The sequence below is a fragment of the Scyliorhinus canicula genome, chromosome 6 (genome assembly GCF_902713615.1).
Source record: "Scyliorhinus canicula chromosome 6, sScyCan1.1, whole genome shotgun sequence".
NCBI lineage: Eukaryota > Metazoa > Chordata > Chondrichthyes > Carcharhiniformes > Scyliorhinidae > Scyliorhinus > Scyliorhinus canicula.
The window spans coordinates 207,893,562-207,920,442 of NC_052151.1; the positions used below are offsets into that span (position 1 = coordinate 207,893,562).

General features: G+C 49.9%; 1 protein-coding gene across 1 annotated transcript in view; it reads left to right on the forward strand.

The window, feature by feature from the left end:
* Positions 1 to 5,208: 5,208 nt before the first annotated feature.
* LOC119967838 (NACHT, LRR and PYD domains-containing protein 3-like) overlaps positions 5,209 to 26,881 on the forward strand; it is a 41,118-nt gene continuing 19,445 nt past the window's right edge. Inside the window, exons 1-3 of the mRNA XM_038800873.1 lie at positions 5,209 to 5,372; positions 12,143 to 12,314; positions 12,420 to 12,485. Coding sequence (XP_038656801.1) covers positions 12,158 to 12,314; positions 12,420 to 12,485 — 223 coding nt within the window. The 5' untranslated portion in view covers positions 5,209 to 5,372; positions 12,143 to 12,157. The remainder of the gene's footprint in view (positions 5,373 to 12,142; positions 12,315 to 12,419; positions 12,486 to 26,881) is intronic.

The following is a 26,881-nucleotide window of genomic DNA, read 5'->3' on the forward strand; positions in this document are numbered from 1 at the left end:
ACAGGTTAGAAGCAGTGAAGGAGAGAAAATTGAACTCGGGAAATGTGATTGTGAATGATGCTTTGGGCAATTCATAATTTTGTCTTCAATCTTTTAAAAATAGCCCGGTTGAAGTGAACATGTTGTGTTACTTGAAGTGTACATAGCTGCACAGTTCGAGATTCACGAAAAGTAATTTTGATCGAAGAAACAAATCAGTGGTTGTTCTGTGTCATAACCCTCACAAGGACCACAGAGAAGCTTTCATTGATCTCCCCATGGGACTCGTGGAGTACAAGCTCCCCAGGTAGGGAACAGAGACCTACCACCTGCGGCTCGTTTGAGCAAAGGTTAAAAGCAGGCCCAGATCAGGGCCTGGTGAGAGGAGTCCTCCGAGCTAGGATTGCACTGGGATGCTGCGTTATGCAGACCCTTATAAACACTTTTGTAAGTAAATCTTTATTAGGTTTACCGTCTGCCTCCGCTGTGTCATTATACTGGCGACGAGGATTAACAGAATCTCCTGACTTGCCCATTGATTCGCCTAGCCACTGGAAGTTTACTGTGGAGAACACCATGTCTTATCAATAAGAATGGCATTATTGGGAAACTGGAGAATTGGAATCAATATGTGGAATATATGCAACACTTCTTCCAGGCAAATGGGATATTGAGTAAAGACAAACAAAGTTCTCCTGTGGAGCCCAGACATTTGGGATCATAAAGGGTTTGATGTACCTGCAGCACCGGATTCCAGGGGCGGATTCTCCGCGGGAATCGCAAAACACAATTGGGCGGAGAATTGGTTCCGATGCCGAAATCATGGCGGGCGCTGATTTCACATCAAATCGCAATTCTCCATTGCTCGACAGCAGGGTCAATGCGTTCCAGAATGCCCAAACATTAAATGCCATTGGCATATCATTAGCAGGTCTGACCCAGTGTTCTCCGGGGCCCCCATGATTCTCCGGCGTCGTGGCTGCTGAGGGAGAGAGTGGGTCCAGAAATTGTCCAACATTGCCATAGTTTGCTGGCAGTTGTGCTGCTGTCCAGGGGATATCTGCCAGGGCAGGAGGCGGTACCAGGGATGGCCAAGAGGTGGGCTGTAGGATCGGGATGGATGGGCATGGAACACCATTGCCGCAGTCGGAAAGGCAGAGATGCAGCTGCGTATGCCGTGACAGCGCACTATGAACTTAGTGACCCCCCAGGCCACCCCCGCCCCAAGGTATCCTCTGGCTCCAGCCGACCCATCAACTGTATGAACACGCCCTAGCACAACCAGTGCCATCTTGTTGGCTGCGATGAGTGTGTGTGGGATTGTAATGTGTATCTGCGGCTGCAGCTTGTCAGCCTCCTGAGTGTCAATCACAGACCCGGTGAATCTGGCACCATTTGTCATTGGAATCGATTGTGTTCCACGTGGCGCTGTTCATAGCCCCTCCATAGTAGCTGAATCGGACCAGGTTCAGTGCCAGTTTGGCTGTCGTGAAAGTCCACGAATCCTGCCCCAGCGTCAAGACTTAGTCTCAGGAACGGAAAATCCAGCCCCAGGTATTGCTAGCTTTGGGGTGGAATTCTCTGATCACAGAATTTACAGTGCAGAAGGAGGCCATTTGGCCCATCGAGTCTGCACCGGCCCATGGAAAGAACACCCTACCTAAGTCCACACCTCCACCCTATCCCCACACTTCCACCCTATCCCCGCAATCTCACCTTACCTTATCTTTTTTGGACACTAAGGGCAATTTAGCATGGCCAATCCACATACCCCTGCACATCTTTGGACTGTGAGAGGAAACTGGGGCACCCGGAAGAAACGCACGCACACACGGGGAGGACGTGCAGACTCCGCACAGACAGTGACCCAAGCCGGAATCGAACCTGGGACCCTGGAGCTGTGAAGCCATTGTGCTAACCACTGTGCTGCCCGTGTTGATAATGGGGCCATGTCCCCACGCCCACGAGAAATCGGGCATGAATCACTCTGGACTTTCCTGGAGAAAATCCAGAGTGATTCTGCGATTTCCAGAGGGCTAACCCGGAGTAATCCTCGCAGGTCCGGCTGCCGATACGGGGCCCTGCACTTCCAGCCGCAGGCCCGCGCATGCGCGCAGCGATGGCCTGCGGCGGCGGCCCCGCTCAACATGGCAGACCCACACTGCAGACCAGCCCCGACAATATAGGCCCCCCCCGAGATCATGCCCACCCACCGATTTGGTGGCCCCTGATCGTGAGCCTGGCTGCCCTGGTAGGCACCCCACTGGTGACGGATCCCCCCACCCCCCCCTCCACCAGGGCAGCCGCGGATTGTGTCCGCAGCCGCCACTCCGAGCTCCCATCGGGTGGAACCATGAGTGAACCACGCCGGCGGGAACTCGGCCAGTTGTCGGTGGAGAATCGCAGCGGGGGCCTCTTTCAATGGCCCCCGACCGGCGACGCATTGACCAAGTACAATTGGCGGTGATTCTCCGGTCCCCGGAGAATCGAGGGAGCGGCGTCAGACCTGATCATGGGTCTGACGCCCATTCTCCGCCCTCGCGCCGAGCACGATTGTGGGGCAGAGGCTTGGAGAATCCTGGCCTTGGTCTCCTCGCTACTATGATCCCAAGCCTTCTGTAATTATGCAAAGATATCAGTTTAACATAATCTTTATTATTGTCACAAGTAGGCTTACATAAGTACTATAATGAAGTTACTGTGAAAATCCCCTAGTCGCCACATTCCGGCGCCTGTTTGGGTACACTGATGGAGAATTCAGGATGTCCAATTCACCTAACAGCACATCTTTTGGGACTTGTGGGTGGAAACCGGAGCACCCGGAGGAAACCCACACAGACACAGGGAGAACATGCAGACACCACACAGACAGAGACCCAAGCCCGAAATCGAACTTGGGACCCAGGCACTGTTAAGCAACAGTGCTAACCACTACCCTGCCGCCCATGGCGGTGCGCTCTCCTGGTGAATCAGTCATGGCCATCTTGACCTGGCTGCGGTGCCTGGCTGAACACTGTGATTGGGCCATCTCTGTTGAAGATGTTGCGGGACTGGCTGGTGTGTGGCATTAACAATACGGTTATGCAGATGAAGCTGTTAGCAGAAACTCCATTGGATTTGAAGCGGGCCATTGAGCTGCCTTCTCTCATGAACATACTGAGAATAGTGTGCAGGAGCTGCAGGGTTCCATGGATTTTAGTGTCCATAGTTTGGGCCACCCTCCTTTTCGGACTCCCTATCAGTCATGGGGCAGTGAGGACCGGCCAGGCTTCTTCCAACAGAGCAACCCCCAAGTCAGAGGTCAGGTCTCGGGCATTGCCCGCCGAGCGCCGTTACGTATAAATAGAGAAAGGAGGTTTGGCTGCGATTTTCAGCGTTAAAAGGTTCCACCAGTACATGTATGGGTCATCATAATGGACCACAAGCCATTGCTTAGCCTCTAGAAGAGAGGATAAGGGCAACCCACCAATCGCGTTGTGCGCTCCTCCTGCCCATTCACAAATACTCTCTTCAGGATGGCCCAGGTGCCAAGATTGCCCATACTGATGCCCTCAGCCATCTGCCATGAGCCATGAGTGCCCCATCCACGCCTATGGTGGATGAGGTGATTGTGACGCTAAATGTTATGGACACCGTGCTGGTGACGGCTGATAGGGTGGACACAGCAAGGCCTGGAGTTGGCAAAGCTGCGAATCATGTTACTGAGCGGCGAGACAAAGAAGGCTGCCTCGTTTCCTGTTCGCTTATTGTCAACTGGGATTGCACCTGTAGAGCTTTTGGTGGGTCAGCAGCTCCGGACTCGGCTAAGTCTGCCTTTCTCATGCCTCGGTACCACAGTCAAGCGGCAACAGGCATTGCAGAAGCGACACTGTGGTTTGAGTGTGCCGGAACGAACATTTTGCACCGGGGACATCATATATTCATGAAACTTTGAACATGGAGCTGTGTGGTTGCCGGGGTGATCCTGGAATGGACAGGTCCAGTTTTTTTCTCAAGTCCAGATTCAGGGGAAGACCATCAAGAAACATTTGGACCATTTGATCAGGCGTGAGCCTGCTGGTCAGGGCGCACAACCTACAATTGTTCCACCATTGCCAGATCAGGAGTCACCCCTCTAGTTCAGGGCCCAAACGTCCTGGATGCCGCACCCAGTCCAGCATGACGATGATGATGATTCTCGGGCCGGAAAGTGGAGCTGAGTCCACAAAAGATCAGCCATGATCTAATTGAATGGCAGAGCAGGCTCGAGGGGCCAGATGGCCTACTCCTGCTCCTAGTCCTTATGCTCTTATGTTCTTATGATTCTGGTTCTGACATGGACAAGGATGTGTCCACACTGGCGGGTGACAGCGTATCCAGCGTAGCTCTTCAGCGGTTGACTAGGAAGCATCGTTCGGCTACTCGATACGCTCCACCCAATCCAGGTGGGCGGATTCAGAGCCCCGGGTGAAGTAGCGCAGAAGGCCCCCTCTGTTGGAAGCTGAGGGGGAGCTTGTGAGCTGTAGGAAGAAGGGATGTCACAACCCCCAGGAGGACCACTGAGAAACCATCATTGATCTCCCTGTGGGACTAGTGGAGTATGAGCTTCCGAGATAGGGGGTGGAGGCCGCATGCCTGAGGCTCGTTATGAGCAAAGGTTAATAGCCTCCTGGTGAGATACATCCTCCCAGTTCGGATTGTACTGGGAGCGAGATACTGTGTTACGTAGACCCTTGTAAATAAATCCATATTTAATTTACCGTCCATCTCCTCTGCATCGTTATGTTACTGAGTCCGAGCGAACTTACTCTGGGCAATTAAAGAAATCCGAGTGGAAATAGGAGGAATTCTGACCAGAGATATCCCACCCTCATTCAATCTGAGAAATGTTCCAATGGACTGAAGGAGCTGGCATGATTTCTTTGCTAAATTTGGATGAGAGAATCAACCGGATAACTTGAGACCAAATTGTTGGGGGGGGGGATCTTTGCAAATTTCTAATTCCGTGATTATGGAACATCAGAAGATGAGGATGGGAGGTTGGATGATTTTCTTGTATTCAACTCATAATAGCAAATACAATAATACTTTGATGAGGTGTGACAATATAGTTCAATGGACTGTATTTGGGTATCAGAATGTATTGGTTAAGGTGACTCACAAGATGTTTCAGCTGTTTGGTGTTAAGTAGACATGTAACCTTAAGTAGAATTAATGGTGTTTACTTTTCCCGTCTTTTATTCACAGATTCGATTTCTATAACCCCTGAGTTCTCGACAAATAGTGATGGTTGCCACCTGATCCAGTTGACAACATTATATTGGGACAGACTAGAACAGGCGATTGAAGAAGTGGTGGATGGAGTCAGCTTGTTGTTAACGTACGAGAGGATTTTCAGTGGACAAGAACATGGGGTGAGTGTGAGGAACACAGAATGAGTTTGGACTGTTTAATCATCACAAAACTGATAGGATACCAGACCAGAGTCGGTCAAAGAATGTTACAACTGAGAAATAGACCATTCAGGAAATAAATGGTTCAAGCTAACAATATTGCGAATTGGAAACAATGTCATGAAAATACCCTGCGGATCAGTCAGTATTTATAAAAGGGACAGGGAACGGTTCAGATACAAATCTTGTGCAGACTCGAAATAATGGGGAAGTTTGGTCAGACTGGGAAAATGAGGGACGAGAGGCAACAGACAGGGTGTTAGGCAAGATTATGAATTTGTTGATCTGAAAGCTACTTCATAGAATCATGGACTCTCTACAGTGCAGAAGGAGGTCATTCGGCCCATCGAGTCTGCACTGACCATTCAAATGAGCACTCTACCCATTTACACTCCCTGGTCCACACCACCTTATCCTCGTAACCTGCATATCCCTGGACATTAAGGGGCAACTTATCATTGTCAATCCACCTAACCGGGGATGGGACAATTGGGCGCGGCCGTTTTGGCGCGGCCGTTTGGACGCAGCCGTTTGGGCGCCATAGGACAATTGGGCGCAGCCAATTTGGCGCGGCCGTTTGGGCGCAGACGACAGAAAACCTTAAATTAGTTCATTTAGTTTAGTTCATTTGGTGATTATGAGCAAGGCTCCTCAAGTACTCAAATTTTCAAATTTAAGAACACTTTCATGTATTCTTTTATCTTTATTGTAAATTAAAAACCTTAAATTAGTTCTTTTAGTTAAAAACCTTAAATTAGTTCATTTAGTTAAAAACCTTAAATTAGTTCATTTAGTTAAAAACTAAAGTTAAAAAACCTTTAGTTTAGTTCATTTGGTAATTGTTCATTTAGTTAAAAACTAAAGTTAAAAAACCTTTAGTTTAGTTCATTTGGTAATTATGAGCAAGGCTCCTCAAGTACTCGATAGCATCCATGTTTTCAAATTTAAGAACAGTTTCATGTATTCTTTTATCTGCATCTCTATACTTTTTTAGTTTTTGTGGCGGTTCATGGCCGGCTAGTAACCTTTCATAATATGCATCTCTACCTTTCTGTACTTTACGCAGGCCATCAATTAGTTTCCATATGGTGGGATGATGCATGCCAAGTTCATATTTCAATCGACGGTGGGCTGCCTCCGCATTATTGTTTGTGCGGTCTTCCCCGTTTAATGTTCTCTGATAAAGGTTCCAAATCTCAGGGCGAAATAAAGGTGTTCGTCTACCATTTCCTTGTCTGTTCAGACGACCAACATATGTATCTTCAAACCAGTTCAGTAAATCTTGAAGTTCTTGCGGCAGTTGGGTCGCTAAAGCATCCAGATATTCATCGATTTTGTTCAAAGGGACAAAGGCAATGGCAATAATCATTTTAGCTTTTAACGCAAAATCTGGATCAGTGTTATACAAACTACGGAACCCCATACTAGCTAGATGTTTTTGCATATTTTGAGCTAAATGAAAAAAACATCCTTTTATTTGAACATCAGGGAATATGTCTTTCATAGCACTGTGCGCAGCTTGTTCATAATCACAGACGATTGAACTGGGTTTCAAGTTGGGTTCGATTTCTTTCAATAATGCGAACATTCTCGTATATGTGGTGCGTTGCTTGTTGGGCAAAAGAGCATAAACCGTAGGAGTAACTCCTCCGTGTTTTTTTACCATAATTACATATATCTGAGAAAAGAGGCTGGGAGCAATACTGAATGTGCCATCTGCAAACCACATATCAGATGTCAATAAGTGCCAGCTCTGTCTTCCGAAGATTAATATCCGGTCGTGACCTGGTCCGCTATCACAAAGTAAAAAATTTTCTTCCACTCCTGGTTGAGGGACATATATCCTGTAGCATTCTGGCACAATCAATTGTTGTAAATCACTTGGATTGGTGGGGGCGTTCAATACATAATTACGCTTTCTGCTTATCATTCTCCTCAAAGCAGATATATTAGGAATGGCTGGTAGACTAGCTTGGGATATGTCTGTCAAACATTCATTAACAACTACAGTCGGTGCCTCAAGGGTTTCCTGTGCTCTCTTTTTTATTTTAGTTTTCACGAGTGCAACCTCTACTTGTGCAGCAGAAGCATCATGCGAATGGCTGTTCAGCTGCCTCACCACGTTTGCAGCTTTAGTATGGAGACGTGCTTTGCACCGGTTTTTTTGCTCACAACGCCAAAATTTCACTTCGCTGTCACCTTTGCTTGTTTTGTCAAAGACGTAAAGGAATCCGTTATGAACAAATTTTTCTTTACCACGTTTCGTTGATACTGCCTCAGCCATCATATGGGTATGCGAATTGGTTTAGTTACAAAATATATAAAAAGATGGTGATAGAACGCACCAGCACCCAACTCAACGCACCCGCACCAGCCAACTCACCTGAGGCTAATAATAAAGAAATGTTATTTTGGCGCCAAAACGTCCGGCGCCAAAACAGCCGGCGCCAAAACGGGTTGGCGCCAAAACGGCCGCGCCAAAACGGCCGCGCCCAAATGGCTGCGCCAAAAAGTACCTAATCCCACCTAACCTGCACATCTTTGGGATGAAATCCATGAAGACACGGAGAGAACGTGCAAACTCCACACAGTCAACCAAGGCCAGATTTGAACATGGGTCCCTGGTGCTGTGAGACAATAGTGCTAACCACGGTGCCACCGGACCACCGTGAAAGTTGGTCGGTGCAGACTCGATGGGCCGAATAGCCTCCTTCTACACTGTATGCTCTATGTTTGAAAGGGAATTGAACAGAGTGCTAAACCAGGAAAGTACAGAGCTGTCAGCCTAACACATGCCATATGTGTGCTATTGAAAGCACATTATCAGTGACACAGTTTCATATGGAATGGTATGGATTAGTCAAGGAGAGTAAGCGTACACTTGTTAAAGGTAACCTTTGCCTGGATGACTAACCTGGTTGAATTATTTTATCACGTAATAGATAACATTGATCAAGATTGTGCAAAAGATGTATATATAAACCTTAGAAAAACTTTTCAGCAAGGTTCCAAACACTAAGAAGATAGAACCCCGTGGAAGAAAATGAAATTTTAAAAATATATATTTTTTTACTGAGGTTTACAGGCTGGATTCTCCTGCCCAGCGCAGGAACGGCACGGGCAAGACGGCGACAATGGAAAAATCCATTGACCTCGGGTGGGAATCGCCGGTCGCCGGGCGAATGAGGCCGAGAATCCCGCCCTACATTTTCACACTGTACAGGAGATGATTGAAATGGTTATTAACTACAATTTGCTCCCACCCCCGCCCCTGCCCCCTTTTCTACTATTTTCAGGCCCTATCTTAGGCCCTTTCCTCCCCCGTAGATGATTTATTTGTCGCCCATTTTGCTCATAGCCTTGTGTTTGTGTGTGGGGGGGGGGGGGGGGGCTGACCCCCAGCCTCCGCATTCGTCTCTCACTGGGTTCCCTCCTGGCATTTCCTTGGGTGTCTCCTCCATTGCCCCCCCCCCCCCACCCCCTCCCCTCCCGCCCCTGTCTGCTTTCTGTGGCCCTGGTGGTTCCCATGCGTCTCCCCCCCCCCCCCCCCCGCCCCCTTCCTCCCTTTCTATCGTTGTTGGCTTTAATCTAGTCCTGGAACAGGCTGATATACGGTCCCCAAGCTTTGTGGAAGCCCTAGTCCGACCCTCGGATGGTGCACTTGATCTTCTCCAGATGGAGAAATTCTGATAGGTCTGCCAGCCCGCCTGCAGCTGTGGGTGGTGCTGCTGATGGCTAGCCGAGCTCGATTCTCTGGCGTGCGATTGGGGAAGCAAAGGCAAGGGCGTCGGCCCCCTTCCCCATGTGTAGTTGTGGCTGGTCCGATACTCCGAAGATTGCTACTCTCAGGCACAGCTCAATCCTCATTCCCACAACCTTGGACATTGCCTCGGAGAAGGCTGTTCAGAACCCGACAAGGTTGGGACAAGCCCAGAACATGTGGGTGTGATTGGCCGGGCCACTCTGGCATCGTTCACATTTGTCTCCCACCTCAGGCAAGAACCAGCTCATTCGGATTCTGGTCAGGTGTGCTCTATGCTCCACTTCAAGCTGCATTGGGCCTTGTGCAGGAGCAGGTGGAGTTGGCCCTGCTTAGTACTTTGCTCCAGCGTCCCCATCCTACTTTTGTCCCCAGTTTTTCCTCCCACTTCTGCTTAGTGGTGCTCTCCACCCTTTCTAAAAGTCATCCATATATGTCCCCGCAGTTCCCTTTTTCCATACTGTCCGCGTCCAGTAGCTCCTCCAACATTTATTATCTCGGCCTTTCTCTTGTGGAGAAAGTTTTTGACTTTTAAATGTTGGACTTCCTATCCAGCCGGTAGTTCCAGTCTCTCTGTCAGCTCTTCCAAGGTGGCGAGTCATCCCCATGTAAAAGTCATGATCGCTAGGTTCCCCCCGTCCTGTCTCCACCTCTTAACGGTAGTGTCCAGCATGGCTGGTGGGTAGCTGTAGTTGCCGCATGTGGGGGCCATGGTGGATGCCTTGCTGAAGCCGAAGTGTTGTCTCATCTGGTTCCAGGTTCTGGGTGTTGCCATTGCCACTGGGCTGGATGTGTGTTTTGCCAGTGGGATGGGAGCAAGGGGTTGGAGGGTAGTTTGCGTGCACGGGGACCCCTCCATCCCCACCCATTCCATGTTTGGTTCCACCACCCACCCCCTCACTCTCTCGGCAGTGGCTGCCCAGTGGTAGTATTGCAAGTTTTAGGAGGGCCAGGCCTCCCGTGCTTCTTCTCCTCTGCAGTGTTGTCTTAGGGATTCTTGGGTTCTTCTCCCCCCCCCCCCCCCCCCCCCGCCCCCTCCAACCCCAATACAAATGGCATAATCATTTTATCAATTCTTTGGAAAAGGCCTTGGGGATAAAGATCGGTATGGATCTAAACAGGGGAGAGTACGTTCATCTTGATCGTCTGCACTCTTCCCACCAGGGAGAGCGGGAGTGCATCCCATCTCTGTAGGTTATTTTTACTTCCTCCGCCAGACCGATCAGATTCCACTTTTGTGTCCAATCGTGGACTATCTGGATCCCCAGGTAGCAGAATTTGTTTTGGGCTATTTTGATCAGTAGACCCACCAGTTCACCCGGGAAAACCTCACTTTTGCCCAGGTTGAGTTTGTAGCTCGAGAAGGCCCCAAACTCTTCCAGGAGCTTCATGATTTCTTTCATGCCGTTCTGCGGATCCGAGATGCAGAAGCAGATCATCTGCATCGAGTGAGACTCTGTGCTCTCTGCCTCCTCAAGATACCCGTCCATTCTCCCGCGTCTCGCAGGGCCGTCACCAGGGGTTCAATTGACAGGGCGGACAGGAGCAGGTACAGAGGGCGTCCCTGCCTTGTGCCTCTGTGCAACTGGAAGTATTCAGAGCTGGTGGTGTTGGTCTGAATGTTCATCTTAGGGGCGTTGTACAGGAGCTTCACCAATCAGCTGAATGAATCCCGTCCCGAGCCGAAACCGCTCCAGTACCTCGATGAGGTACTTCCATTCGACTCTGTCGAAGGCCTTTTATGCGTCCAGGGAGAAGACCAATTCAAGTGTTCTCTCCCTGGATGGGGTAAGTATCACATTCAGCAGGCGTCTGATGTTTGCAGTTAGCTGTCTACCCTGGACAAAGCCCGTCTGGTCCTCTGCACCCACCTCTGGTAATCAGTTCCCCACTGTCTTGGCCAGTAATTTTGCGACTACGTTCAGCAGCGAATTGGGTCTGTATGATCCACATTCCATCGGGTCTTTGTCTTTTTTGGGTATAAGCGATATAGTGGCCAGGGATAGTGTAGGAGGCAGGGTGCCCCTGGCTAGTGAGTCTGCGAACATCTCCCATAGGTGCAGGGCGTGAGCCACTGCAAATTCTTTCTTGAAGTTCTTTGGGAACTCGTCCGGTCCTGTTGCCTTCCCCGCCTGCATGGAGCTGATACACTCCATGACCTCTCCCGGTCCTCGTGATGCTTCCAGCCCCTCCGTGCAAACTCCAGACGGACAGAGTGACCCAGAGCTGGGATATGAACCTGGGCCCTCAGCACCGTAGGCAGAGGTGCTAACCACTGTGGCACATGCTACCCCTTTGCTGTATATTCTGTACAATTCATTACCATTAATATCTAACTTGAATAAAGTCCAATCTCCTGCTTACCACGTCAAAATTGCATTTAGTCTAATCCCATGCCAGGTCCTGTTTGGTATCAGCTCCTGGTGTCACTCTCGTTCACAAATGCCTTCACTTCAAAATTACCATCCGTCAATAAAAAGCTTTTTGTAGACTTCCACTTCCTTATCTTTGAAACCTGACCCAGCCGTGGAAATATTCTGTCGGCCTCACCATATCGGTTCCTTTGAATCCAGTACTCTGTGCACCCCACTTCACCTTGCCAACCGTGACTAAATGTTTAATAATAATCTTTACTGTCACAAGTAGGCTTACATTAACAATGCAACAAAGTTACTGTGAAAAGCCCCTAGTCGCCACATTCCGGTGCCTGTTCGGGTACGCTGAGGGAGAATTCAGAATGTCCGCTTCACCAAACAGCACGTCTTTCGGGACTTGTCGGAGGAAGCCGGAGCGCCCGGAGGAAAACCACGCACTCACGGGGAGAACGTGCAGACTCCGCACAGACCGTGACCCAAGCCGGGAATCGAACCTGGGACTCGGGCGCTATGAAGCAACAGTGCTAACCACTGTGTTAGTGTACCACCCTTGTTTGGTCTTCACCCCTCACCATATTAATTATTGTTCCTTGCAGAAGATCCTGGATCTTATGGAAAAGGGAAACCGGGCGGACAGTTCTAAACTTCTCCTAAATCTGGTGATGGAGAAAGGCTCTCGGGCCCGAAGGGTGATGTGGGAATCCTTTGAGAAAATGCGCCATTCTCTACCAAAGTTGGACAAAATACTGAAAGATATACAGGAACGTGGTATGGTGAAATCACATTGTGAATTAAAATTGAAATTCAAACACTGCAGATATGACTATAATGTTACAAATATCTGATTTTGTGAAATCAAATTGATTTAAACAGGTGCCAATTCATGTGATGACCTGACTTCCAAAAAAGGCTTATTTACAATCCCCAGTCTACTGAGTGGTAAGTGATGAAGCGGAAATTTCAAACTGCGTCCTTCACTTCGAAGATTCTGTTTGGCTGTCACAGTTTGTTCGAAAGGTTCTCAGAACCTTGATTTAGAAGTTCAAATGTTGAAGAAAACATTATGACAGTTTCAAGGAATTATTTATTTTTTCATCTAATCTGCAGTAATATTTGTTCAGTTATTATTCAGCTTTAAAATTCAATTCACACCTGACAGGATCCAGATACACAGGATAGCGCAGTGGGTAGCACTGTTGCCTCACGGCGCTGAGGACCTGGGATCGTTCCGGGCCGTGGGCCACTGTCCGTGTGGAATTTGTACATTCTCCTCGTGTCTGCGTGGGTCTCACCCCCCACAACCAAAAGAAGTGCAGGGGAGGTGGATTGGTCAGGCCAAAATGCCGTTGATTGGAAAAAAATGTTGTTTTATTGATTCCTGATACACTGTGTAACCCTGTACACACCTGGCAGGATCCTGATACACTGAAACCCTGTACACACCTGGCAGGATCCTGATACACTGAAACCCTGTACACACCTGGCCGGATCCTGATACACTGAAACCCTGTACACACCTGGCAGGATCCAGATACACTGGGAAACCCTGTACACACCTGGCAGGATCCTGATACACTGTGAAACCCTGGACACACCTGGCAGGATCCTGATACACTGAAACGCTGTACACACCTGGCAGGATCTTGATACACTGAAACCCTGTACATACCTGGCAGGATCCTGATACACTGTGAAACCCTGTACACACCTGGCAGGATCCTGATACACTGTGAAACCCTGTAAACACCTGGCAGGATCCTGATACACTGTGAAACCCTGTACACACCTGGCAGGATCCTGATACACTGTGAAACCCTGTACACACCTGGCAGGATCCTGATACACTGTGAAACCCTGTACACACCTGGCAGGATCCTGATACACTGTGAAACCCTGTACACACCTGGCAGGATCCTGATACACTGTGAAACCCTGTACACACCTGGCAGGATCCTGATACACTGTGAAATCCTGTACACACCTGGCAGGATCCTGATACGCTGTGAAACCCTGTACACATCTGGCTGGATCCTGATACACTGTGAAACCCTGTACACACCTGGCAGGATCCTGATACACTGTGAAAGCCTGTACACACCTGGCAGGATCCTGATACACTGTGAAACCCTGTACACACCTGGCAGGATCCTGATACACTGTGAAACCCCGTACACACCTGGCAGGATCCTGATACAGTGTGAAACCCTGTACACACCTGGCAGGATCCTGATACACTGTGAAACCCCGTACACACCTGGCAGGATCCTGATACACTGTGAAACCCTGTACACACCTGGCAGGATCCTGATACACTGTGAAACCCTGTACACACCTGGCAGGATCCTGATACACTGTGAAACCCTGTACACACCTGGCAGGATCCTGATACACTGTGAAACCCTGTACACACCTGGCAGGATCCTGACACACTGTGAAATCCTGTACACACCTGGCAGGATCCTGATACGCTGTGAAACCCTGTAACATCTGGCTGGATCCTGATACACTGTGAAACCCTGTACACACCTGGCAGGATCCTGATACACTGAAACCCAGTACACACCTGGCAGGATCTTAAGACTATAAGACCATAAGACATAGGAGTGGAAGTAAGGCCATTCGGCCCATCGAGTCCACTCCGCCATTCAATCATGGCTGATGGGCATTTCAACTCCACCTACCAGCATTCTCCCCGTAGCCCTTAATTCCTCGCGACATCAAGAATTTATCTATCTCTGCCTTGAAGCCATTTAGCGTCCCGGCCTCCACTGCACTCCGCGGCAATGAATTCCACAGGCCCACCACTCTCTGGCTGAAGAAATGTCTCCGCATTTCTGTTCTGAATTTACCCCCTCTAATTCTAAGGCTGTGACCACGGGTCCTCGTCTCCTCGCCTAACGGAAACAGTTTCTTTGCGTCCACCCTTTCTAAGCCATGTATTATCTTGTAAGTTTCTATTAGATCTCCCCTTAACCTTCTAAACTCCAATGAATACAATCCCAGGATCCTCAGCCGTTCATCATATGTTAGACCCACCATTCCAGGGATCATCCGTGTGAATCTCCGCTGGACACGCTCCAGTGCCAGTATGTCCTTCCTGAGATGTGGGGCCCAAAACTGGACACAGTACTCCAAATGGGGCCAAACCAGAGCCTTATAAAGGCTCAGTAGCACATCGCTGCTTTTATATTCCAACCCTCTTGAGATAAATGACAACATTGCATTCGCTTTCTTAATCACAGATTCAACCTGCATGTTTACCTTTAGGGAATCCTCGACTAGCACTCCCAGATCCCTTTGTACTTTGGCATTATGAATTTTCTCACCGTTTAGAAAGTAGTCTATGCTTGGATTCTTTTTTCCAAAGTGCAAGACCTCACATTTTCTCACGTTGAATTGCATCAGCCATTTCCTGCACCACTCTCCCAAACTGTCTAGATCCTTCTGCAGCCTCCCCACTTCCTCAGCACTACCTGCCTGACCACCTAATTTCGTATCATCGGCAAACTTTGCTAGAATGCCCCCAGTCCCTTCATCCAGATCATTAATATATATGGTGAACAGCTGTGGCCCCAACACTGAACCCTGTGGGACATCACTGGTCACCGGCTGCCATTCCGAAAAAGAACCTTTTATCCCAACTCTCTGCCTTCTGTCAGACAGCCAATCCTCAACCCATGCCAGTAGCTCACCTCGAACACCATGGGCCCTCACCTTACTCAGCAGCCTCCTGTGTGGCACCTTATCAAAGGCCTTTTGGAAATCCAGATAGACCACATCCACAGGGTTTCCCTGGTCTAACCTACTTGTCACCTCCTCAAAGAATTCTAACAAGTTCGTCAGGCACGACCTCCCCTTACTAAATCCATGTTGACTTGTTCTAATCCGACCCTGCTCTTCCAAGAATTTAGAAATCTCATCCTTAACGATCGATTCTAGAATTTTACCAACAACCGAGGTTAGGCTAATTGGCCTATAATTTTCCATCTTTTGTCTTGATCCTTTCTTGAACAAGGGGGTTACAACAGCGATCTTCCAATCGTCCGGGACTTTCCCAGACTCCAGTGATTTTTGAAAGATCTCAACCAACGCTTCCGCTATTTCTTCAGCCACCTCTCTCAGAACTCTTGGGTGTAGCCCATCGGGGCCAGGAGATTTGTCAATTTTAAGACCTTTTAGCTTTTTTAGCACCATCTCTTTTGTAATGGCAACCGTACTCAACTCAGCCCCCTGACCCTCTATAATTTTTGGGATATTACTCATGTCTTCCACTGTGAAGACAGACGCAAAGTACTTATTAAGTTCTCCAGCCATTTCCTCGTCTCACATCACTAGCCTTCCGGAATCAGTTTGAATTGGCCCAATGTCTACTTTGGCCTGTCGTTTGTTTCTTATGTATTGAAAGAAACTTTTACTATCATTTCTTATATTACTGGCTAGCCTGCCTTCATATTTCATCCTCTCCTTCATTATTTGTCTCTTTGTTAACCTCTGTTTGTTTTTGTAGCCTTCCCAATCTTCTGATTTCCCAGTGCTTTTGGCCACTTTATAGGATCTCTCTTTTTCTTTGATACATTTCCTGACCTCCTTTGTCAGCCATGGCTGTCTAATCCCTCCCCGGATAATCTTTCTTTTCTTGGGGATGAACCTCTGTACAGTGTCCTCAATTATGCATACAAACTCCTGCCATTTTTGCTCTGCTGTCTTCCCCACTAGGGTCTGCTTCCAGTCGATTTTCGCCAGTTCCTCTCTCATGCCCTCGTAATTACCTTTATTTAACTGTAACACCATTACATCCGATTTTGCCTTCTCTCTTTCAAACTGCAGACTGAACTCAACCATATTATGATCGCTGCTTCCTAAGTGTTCCCTTACTTTAAGATCTTTTATAAAGTCTGGTTCATTACATAGCACTAGGTCCAGAATAGCCTGCTCCCTTGTGGGCTCCATGACAAGCTGTTCCAAAAAGCCATCTTGTAAGCATTCCATGAATTCCTTTTCTTTGGATCCACTGGCTACGTTATTTACCCAATCCACCTGCATATTGAAGTCCCCCATGATCACCGTGACCTTGCCTTTCTGACATGCCTTTTCTATTTCCCGGTACATGTTGTGCCCCTGGTCCTGACCACTGTTAGGAGGTCTGTACATAACTCCCATTATGGTTTTTTTGCCTTTGTGGTTCCTCAATTCTACCCACACAGACACCACATCATCCGACCCTATGTCGTTTAGTGCCATAGATTTAATTTTGTTCTTAACTAACAAGGCAACCCCACCCCCTCGGCCCACCTCCCTGTCTTTTCGATAGGTTGTATATCCTTGGATGTTTAACTGCCAGTCCTGAACCCCCTGCAGCCATGTCTCTATGATGCCTACCACATCATAATCATTCACGATGATCTGTGCCATTAGTTCGTCTACTTTGTTACAAATGCTACGAGCATTCAGGTAAAGTACCTTAATGCTAACTTTCTTATCATTACAGATATTGGAAGTCCTAAGATGTCCAAAGTTATCCTTCCTTTTTGTTGAATTCCTAGTCTGCATCAAGCTTAAATCCACCTGCCTACATGTTATCCTCCTGCGTATCTTGCCATTTAACTCCATGCTCCCAGTCGCTTTCACTTTCCCTTCCCCCCAACTTCTTGATACACTGTGTAACCCTGTACTTCTTCTGTACCAACTTCTTGATACACTGTGTAACCCTGTACACACCTGGCAGGATCCTGATACACGGTGAAACCCTGTACACACCTGGCAGGATCCTGATACACTGTGAAACACTGTACACACCTGGCAGGTTCCTGATACACTGAAACCCTGTACACACCTGGCAGGATCCAGATACACTGTGAAACCCTGTACACACCTGGCAGGATCGATACACTGAAACCCTGTACACACCCGGCAGGATCCAGATACACTGTGTAACCCTGTACACACCTGGCAGGATCCTGATACATTGAAACCCTGCACATACCTGGCAGGATCCGGATACACTGTGAAACCCTGTACACACCTGGCAGGATCCTGATACACTGTGAAACCCTGTACACATCTGACAGGATCCTGATACACTGTGAAACCCTGTACACATCTGGCAGGATCCTGATACACTGAAACCCTGTATACACCTGGCAGGATCCTGATACACTGTGAAACCCTGTACACACGTGGCAGGATCCTGATACACTGTGAAACCCTGTACACACCTGGCAGGATCCTGATACACTGTGAAACCCTGTACACACCTGGCAGGATCCTGATACACTGTGAAACCCTGTACACACCTCGCAAGATACTGATACACTGTGAAACCCTGTACACACCTGGCAGGATCCTGATACACAGTGAAACCCTGTACACACCTGGCAGGATCCTGATACACTGTGAAACCCTGTACACACCTGGCAGGATCCTGATACACTGTGAAACCCTGTACACACCTGGCAGGATCCTGATACACTGTGAAACCCTGTACAAACCTGGTAGGATCCTAATACACTGTGAAACCCTGTACACACCTGGCAGGATCCTGATACACTGTGAAACCGTGTACACACCTGGCAGGATCCTGATACACTGAAACTCTGTACACACCTGGCAGGATTCTGATACAGTGTGAAACCCTGTACACACCTGGCAGGATCCTGATACACTGTGAAACCCTGTACACACCTGGCAGGATCCTGATACACTGTGAAACCCTGTACATACCTGGCAGGATCCTGATACACTGAAACTCTGTACACACCTGGCAGGATCCTGATACAGTGTGAAACCCTGTACACACCTGGCAGGATCCTGATACACTGTGAAACCCTGTACACACCTGGCAGGATCCTGATACACTGTGAAACCCTGTACATACCTGGCAGGATCCTGATACACTGAAACTCTGTACACACCTGGCAGGATCCTGATACAGTGTGAAACCCTGTACACACCTGGCAGGATCCTGATACACTGTGAAACCCTGTACACACCTGGCAGGATCCTGATACACTGTGAAACCCTGTACACACCTGGCAGGATCCTGATACACTGTGAAACCCTGTACACACCTGGCAGGATCCTGATACACTGTGAAACCCTGTACACACCTGGCAGGATCCTGATACACTGTGAAACCCTGTACACACCTGGCAGGATCCTGATACACTGTGAAACCCTGTACACACCTGGCAGGATCCTGATACACTGTCAAATCCTGTACACACCTGGCAGGATCCTGATACACTGTGAAACCCTGTACACACCTGGCAGGATCCTGATACACTGTGAAACCCTGTACACACCTGGCAGGATCCTGATACACTGTGAAACCCTGTACAAACCTGGCAGGATCCTGATACACTGTGAAACCCTGTACACACCTGGCAGGATCCTGATACGCTGTGAAACACTGTACACACCTGGCAGGATCCTGATACGCTGTGAAACCCAGTACACACCTGGCAGGATCCTGATACACTGTGAAACCCCGTACACACCTGGCAGGATCCTGATACACTGAAACCCTGTACACATCTGGCAGGATCCTGATACACTGAAACCCTGTATACACCTGGCAGGATCCTGATACACTGTGAAACCCCGTACACACCTGGCAGGATCCTGATACACTGTGAAATCCTGTACATACCTGGCAGGATCCTGATACACTGTGAAACCCCGTACACACCTGGCAGGATCCTGATACACTGTGAAACCCCGTACATACCTGGCAGGGTCCTGATACACTGTGGAACCCTGTACACACCTGGCAGGATCCTGATACACTGTGAAACCCCGTACGCACCTGGTAGGACCCTGATACACTGTGAAACCCTGTACACACCTGGCAGGATCCTGATACACTGTGAATCCCTGTACACACCTGGTAGGATCCTGATAAACTGTGAAACCCTGTACACACCTGGCAGGATCCTGATACACTGTGAATCCCTGTACACACCTGGTAGGACCCTGATACACTGTGAAACCCTGTACACACCTGGCAGGATCCTGGCACACTGTGAAACCCTGTACACACCTGGCAGGATCCTGATACACTGTGAAACCCTGTACACACCTCGCAGGAATCTGATACACTGAAACCCTGTACACACCTGGCAGGATCCTGATACACTGTGAAACCCGGTACACGCCTGGCAGGATCCTGATACACTGTGAAACCCTGTACACACCTGGCTGGATCCTGATATACTGTGAAACCCTGTACACACCTGGCAGGATCCTGATACACTGTGAAACCCTGTACACACCTGGCAGGATCCTGATACACTGTGACACCCTGTACACACCTGGCAGGATCCTGATACACTGTGAAACCCTGTACACGCGTGGCAGGATCCTGATACACTGTGAAACACTATACACACCTGGCAGGATCCTGATACACTGTGAAACCCCTTACATACCTGGCAGGATCCTGATACACTGTGAAACCCCTAACACACCTGGCAGGGTCCTGATACACTGTGAAACCCCGTACACACCTGGCAGGATCCTGACACACAGTGAAACCCCGTACACACCTGGCAGGATCCTGATACACTGTGAAACCCTGTACAGACATGGCAGGATACTGATACACTGTGAAACCCTGTGCGCACCTGGCAGAATCCTGATACACTGTGAAACCCTGTACACACCTGGAAGTATCCTGATACACTGTGAAACCCTGTACACACCTGGCAGGATCCTGATACACAGCGAAACCCCGTACACACTTGGCAGGATCCTGATACACTGAAACCCTGTACACACCTGGCAGGATCCTGATACACTGAAACCCTGTACACACCTGGCAGAATCCGGATACACTGAAACCCCGTACACACCTGGTAGGATCCTGATACACTGTGAAACCTTGTACACACCTGGCAGGATCCTGATACACTGTGAAACCCTGTACACACCTGGCAGGATCCTGATACACTGTGAAACCCTGTACACACCTGGCAGGATCCTGATACACTGTGAAACCCCGTACGCACCTGGTAGGACCCTGATACACTGTGAAACCCTGTACACACCTGGCAGGATCCTGATACACTGTGAATCCCTGTACACACCTGGTAGGATCCTGATAAACTGTGAAACCCTGTACACACCTGGCAGGATCCTGATACACTGTGAATCCCTGTACACACCTGGTAGGATCCTGATACACTGTGAAACCCTGTACACACCTGGCAGGATCCTGATACACTGTGAAACCCTGTACACACCTCGCAGGAATCTGATACACTGAAACCCTGTACACGCCTGGCAGGATCCTGATACACTGTGAAACCCTGTACACACCTGGCTGGATCCTGATATACTGTGAAACCCTGTACACACCTGGCAGGATCCTGATACACTGTGAAACCCTGTACACACCTGGCAGGATCCTGATACACTGTGACACCCTGTACACACCTGGCAGGATCCTGATACACTGTGAAACCCTGTACACGCGTGGCAGGATCCTGATACACTGTGAAACACTATACACACCTGGCAGGATCCTGATACACTGTGAAACCCCTTACATACCTGGCAGGATCCTGATACACTGTGAAACCCCTAACACACCTGGCAGGGTCCTGATACACTGTGAAACCCCGTACACACCTGGCAGGATCCTGATACACTGTGAAACCCCGTACACACCTGGCAGGATCCTGATACACAGTGAAACCCTGTACAGACATGGCAGGATCCTGATACACTGTGAAACCCTGTGCGCACCTGGCAGAATCCTGATACACTGTGAAACCCTGTACACACCTGGAAGTATCCTGATACACTGTGAAACCCTGTACACACCTGGCAGGATCCTGATACACAGCGAAACCCCGTACACACTTGGCAGGATCCTGATACACTGAAACCCTGTACACACCTGGCAGGATCCTGATACACTGAAACCCTGTACACACCTGGCAGAATCCGGATACACTGAAACCCCGTACACACCTGGTAGGATCCTGATACACTGTGAAACCTTGTACACACCTGGCAGGATCCTGATACACTGTGAAACCCTGTACACACCTGGCAGGATCCTGATACACTGTGAAACCCTGTACACACCTGGCAGGATCCTGAAACACTGAAACCCCGTACACACCTGGCAGGATCCTGATACACTGTGAAACCCCGTACACACCTGGCAGGATCCTGATACACTGTGAAACCCTGTACACACCTGGCAGGATCCTGATACACTGTGAAACCCTGTACACACCTGGCAGGATACCGTGAGGGGCAGCACGGTAGCATGGTGGTTAGCATAAATGCTTCACAGCTCCAGGGTCCCAGGTTCGGTTCCCGGCTGGGTCACTGTCTGTGCGGAGTCTGCACGTCCTCCCCGTGTGTGTGTGTGTTTCCTCCGGGTGCTCCGGTTTCCTCCCACAGTCCAAAGATGTGCGGGTTAGGTGGATTGGCCATGCTAAATTGCCCGTAGTGTCCTAAAAAGTAAGGTTAAGGGGGGGTTTGTTGGGTTACGGGTATAGGGTGGATACGTGGGTTTGAGTCGGGTGATCATTGCTCGGCACAACATCGAGGGCCGAAGGGCCTGTTCTGTGCTGTACTGTTCTATGATACACTGTGAAACCCCGTACACATCTGGCAGTATCCTGATACACTGTGAAACCCTGTACTCACCTGGCAGGACCCTGATACACTATGAAACCCTGTACACACCTGGCAGGATCTTGAAGATCCACTTTTGGTCTATCGGGGAGGCATAGGCCTCACCGGCCTCTCTCCCCACCTGCACTCCCGAATTCGCCGACACATTGGCTCGGCCCACCCGAGGGCTAGGACCACATTCACTCCCCAATTCTCTGACATGACCTCCCAAAAAGGCCTTCCAAAACTCCACCAATTTTGTCCAAGACCAGAACATGTGAGGCCCCCTTAAACTCCGCCCACATTTATCCTCCACCTCCAGGAAGAAGCGAATCATCTGCATTACTGTCACGTGTGCTCGATGCACCACTTCAAATTGAATTAGGCTCAGCCTCGTCCACCTGGAGGTCGAATGTATCCTCCGCAGGGCCGCACTCCAAAACCCTACTGCAATATCCCACCAGCTCCTCCTCCCACTTCCATTTTCCTGACTCCACCGAAGCCCTCACCCTCTCCATTAACTCCCCATAAATGTTGTAAATTCGACCCTCCGCTTGAACACAATCTTTTCAAGCAGCTCCTCAAGGATCATGGGGAAACCAGTCATCCCCACACCATATGTCCCGTGCTGGTTATTATGGCAAAGGCGGCAATGTGGCACAGTGGTTAGCTTTGCTGCCTCACAGAGCCAGGGTCCCGCGTTTAATTCCGGCCTTGGCTGACTGTGTGGAGTTTGTACATTCTCGGGTGTCTGTGTGGATTTACTCCGGGTGCTCCGGTTTCCTCCCACTGTCCAGAGATGTGGAGGTTAGGTTATGAGGTTATGGGGATAGGACAGGGGAGGGGACATAACACAGTGCTGTTTTGAAGAGTTGGTGCAGACTCACTGGGTCCAATGCCCTCCTTCTGCAGCATAGAGATTCTATACATATATATTACATTCTCCCCCCCCCCCCCCCCCCCCACCCCTCCAATATAGAAGATACCCTCGAAGGATGATGAGAAGATAACAAAATTGCAAAAATCATTGACGGCGATGAAGAAGAAACCGATGCAACACTTGCAGCAGTCGGTTGACGAAGATGTTTCGGCTCCGGCAGGTCGACGTCAAGCGGAGGAGTAGGACCAACCGGCACGTACCTTTCTGGTGACCCACGTTTACATTAGGAATGCCTCTGCTGGTCAGCAGCCAAGGGCAGTGGAACCACACCATCGGAGATCCTAGATGATTGCGTCTCCATGTCGGAGTCTGGGGATAGCATTTCTGTCCTGTCTGCATCACGGGAAAACAAAGGTGTCGCAGCAGGCCGTACCGACAATGAAACCGGATAATCTAACGAAGAGCTCTTCCGCGTACCTGATGAAGAAGAAGCTCTGGGTCACTGCCCGTGTGGAGTTTGCACATTCTCCCCGTGTTTGTGTGGGTCTCGCCCCCACAACCCAAAAAGATATGCAGGCTAGGTGGATTGGCCACGCTCAATTGCCCCTTCATTGGAAATAATGAATTGGATACACTAATTTTTTTTTAAACGATCCAGGAGTCGCTGCATAAGCTGGCCACAAACACGAACCTGATAAGATACAGGGCCCAATTGATGTATGATGATCTCAGAGAAAAGCGAGCGCCTTCGGCAAAGTTACAGTGTAGACCGGGTCACCTGGTACAAAGCCTCAAAGAGGTCGTGTTGAGCCGGGCAAAACCCTTGCTATTTTTGGTTACTGTGCAGCTTAGCCCCAATGTCTGGCATCATCAAACACTGTTGCATCTGATGTCGTCGACGCATTAACAGCTTGGCAAATGACATCCCAGACACCGCGTGAGGGGTTCTGTTCGAAAACAGGAACTTGCCAGGAGGGTGTCCATCTAGCTTCTGTCTGCTCTTTCAGTCCCTTTTTTACAGTCTGCATGGCTTTCTCGACTAAGCCTTTCAACGCAGGTGATAAGGACGGTGCGGACATGGGGAATTCCATTGTGCTTTGCATTCCCTTGTAAACGAGGCTCCATTATCAGTGACGAGCACCGCGGATATGCCATAAACCGAAAAAGTACACAGGCACTCTATGGTGGCTCAGGACGTGACGGACGTCATTCTGTGGACCTCCACAACTGGCAGGGAAGACAACTCAATGCATCCACATTCCCAATTTGTGTCCCTGGACGGTGTTCAAGAGAGTACTCATATATGTGGCTGACAGCAAAGCCCAGCACTGGATCCATGCAGACGCTGTTGGCAGGAATGCTTTGTCCTCACGAAAGAGGCCCTGTAGCAGCTTATGGTCAGTTATGATGACAAAATGGAGTGCAGACCCTTATTGATGAAAATGTTTGAAAATGAAATGAAATGAAAATCACTTAATGTCACGAGTAGGCTTCAAATTAAGTTACTATAAAAAGCCCCTAGTCGCCATATTCCGGCACCTGTTCGGGGAGGCTGGTACGGGAATTGAACTGTGCTGCTAGCCTGCCTTGGTCTGCTTTAAAAGCCAGCTATTTATCCCAGTGTGCTAAACCAGCCCCAAAAGCTGGTGCTTTTATGTTTGACACCAATATTTACATAGTTCTTCTCGGCAGCCATCAGTGTCCGGGAGGCAAATGTAATTTGACAGTAACAGCCGTCAGACATACGATGGGGCAGGGCCGCTCTCCTGATGTGCAACTACTCAGTACATCCCCATCACCAGAAGTCCTGAGAGCTCCTCATTCGTGAAAGGAGCGCCATTCGGACTTCCGGTGGCGGCGATGTCCGAGTGAGCCGCACATTCGGTGGGCTCTCACTCCGGCGGGACTGAACAGCTGTTTCCCCGCGATAGCGGGACCACGGAGGCGGCAGAAAGGCTGCCGGGAACAGAAGAGGAGAGCGGGCTGCAGAAAATGAAAGTGTGGGAGGCCAGCAGGTGAGGAAGAAAGAGAGAGAGAGACGGAGGCAAGGAGGAAGCTGACCTGAAGGGTAAGATGGCGGACCCACGGACCTTCCTTCCTCCAGGACAAAGGGAAAAAAAAGTTTGGAGTTGCTGAGGAGGGACAGCTTGGACCCACTTCAGATGCCCAGGAGGGGGGGTAAAAATTTAAGGTGCTGGGCAAAGGAAAGCGGCAGCGAAGGCGCTGAGGAGCGGGCTGCGGCATATGGAACAGCGGGATTCCAGAAGGCAGAAGAAGAAGGAGAAAAAGGGACAGAGACAAGGACCTGAAGAAAATTACCTGGGACCTAAGATGGCGGACACGCGGACCCCGGACTCAGCAATCCAGTTGGCGCTGGATAACATGCTCCAGGTAATGAAGTCCAGTTTTGAAGCGCTGAAGCGGGACAGCTTGGACCCAATCCAGAAAGCGGTGGATCAGCTGAACCAGAGGATGGACGCCCAGGATGTTAAAGTTAAGGAGCTGGGAGAGGCGGTGGAGGAGCAGGCGGATGCGCAAACGGTTGCAGCGGTAGAAGTGGACGGCCTGAAAGAGCGGCAGAGAAGACTGCTGGACAGAGTGGAGGAGCTGGAGAATAGAATCCGCAGGAACAATCTGAGGATGGTCGGCCTCCCGGAGGGGGCGGAGGGAGCTGATGCTGCAGCGTTTGTAGCAGATCTGCTGAAGCAGCTGATGGGAGCCGAAGCCTTTCCACGACCGTTGGAGCTGGAGGGGGCACACAGAGTGCAGGCAAGGCAGGGGCGGCCGGGCGGACCCCCCCGCCCGATGGTGATTAGGTTCCACAGGTTCGTGGACAAGGAGCGGGTGCTGCAGTGGGCAAAGAGCGCCAGGAGCAGCACGTGGAACAACAGTGTTCTCCGCATTTATCAGGATCTAAGCCAGGAGGTGGCTCGGCGGCGAGCAGCCTTTAAGAATGTCAAGGAGGTGCTGTTCAAGAAGCACGTGAAGTTTGGTCTGCTGTTCCCAGCCCGGCTATGGGTCACGCACCAGGGTCAACACCACTACTTCTCCGAGCCCGAAGAAGCGATGGATTTTGTGAGGGACCTGGGGCTGGTCCCGAAAGGAGGCCCCAAGGACGCGAGTTAGGGCCCGAGGATTTTTGTGGGAAGGAACGTCGAATGTGCCTGGACCGCTGCTCAACGGTTTGCTGGGCCAAAGGGGCCAAGCGGAACATTTGAGACTCTTTCCTTTGTTCATGGACATTTATGTGCTTTTTCTCTTTTTTTCTGTGGTTTTTTCCCTTTTTATGTTTTTTTTTTCCTGTTTGGGCTTTTTGTGCAGCTCGTGGAAGACACTGGAACCGGCTTGCCCCAGTGGGGGGGGGAGGAGGACGGGGGAACAAGGGGAATGGGACAGGAAGGCGCCGGAGTGTTGAGTCACCGGGCTAGCAGATTGGCTAGTCAAGGAAGTCAGATGGGGGGGGAAGTAACAGCCAGTAGATGGCGGGGGGGGGGGGGGGGGGGGGGGGGGGGGGGGGTTAGGGGAGGGGGGGGTTGTTCTGCTGACGGGAGAGGGACTTGAAATAGGCACTGGAAAGGAGGTCGAGGGTGGAGGCAGCCAAAGGGCGGGCCAGGAATGGCGCGACGCACGGGTCAGGGGCCGGCCCGAGAAAGGCTATGGCTGACCGGCGGGGTGGGGGGGGTGGGATGTGCCCCCCGACCAGGCTGATCACCTGGAACGTCAAGGGACTGAATGGGCCGGTTAAGAGGGCGCGGGTGTTCGCGCACTTGCGGGCCCTGAGGGCGGACGTAATTATGTTGCAGGAGACACATCTGAAAGTGTCAGA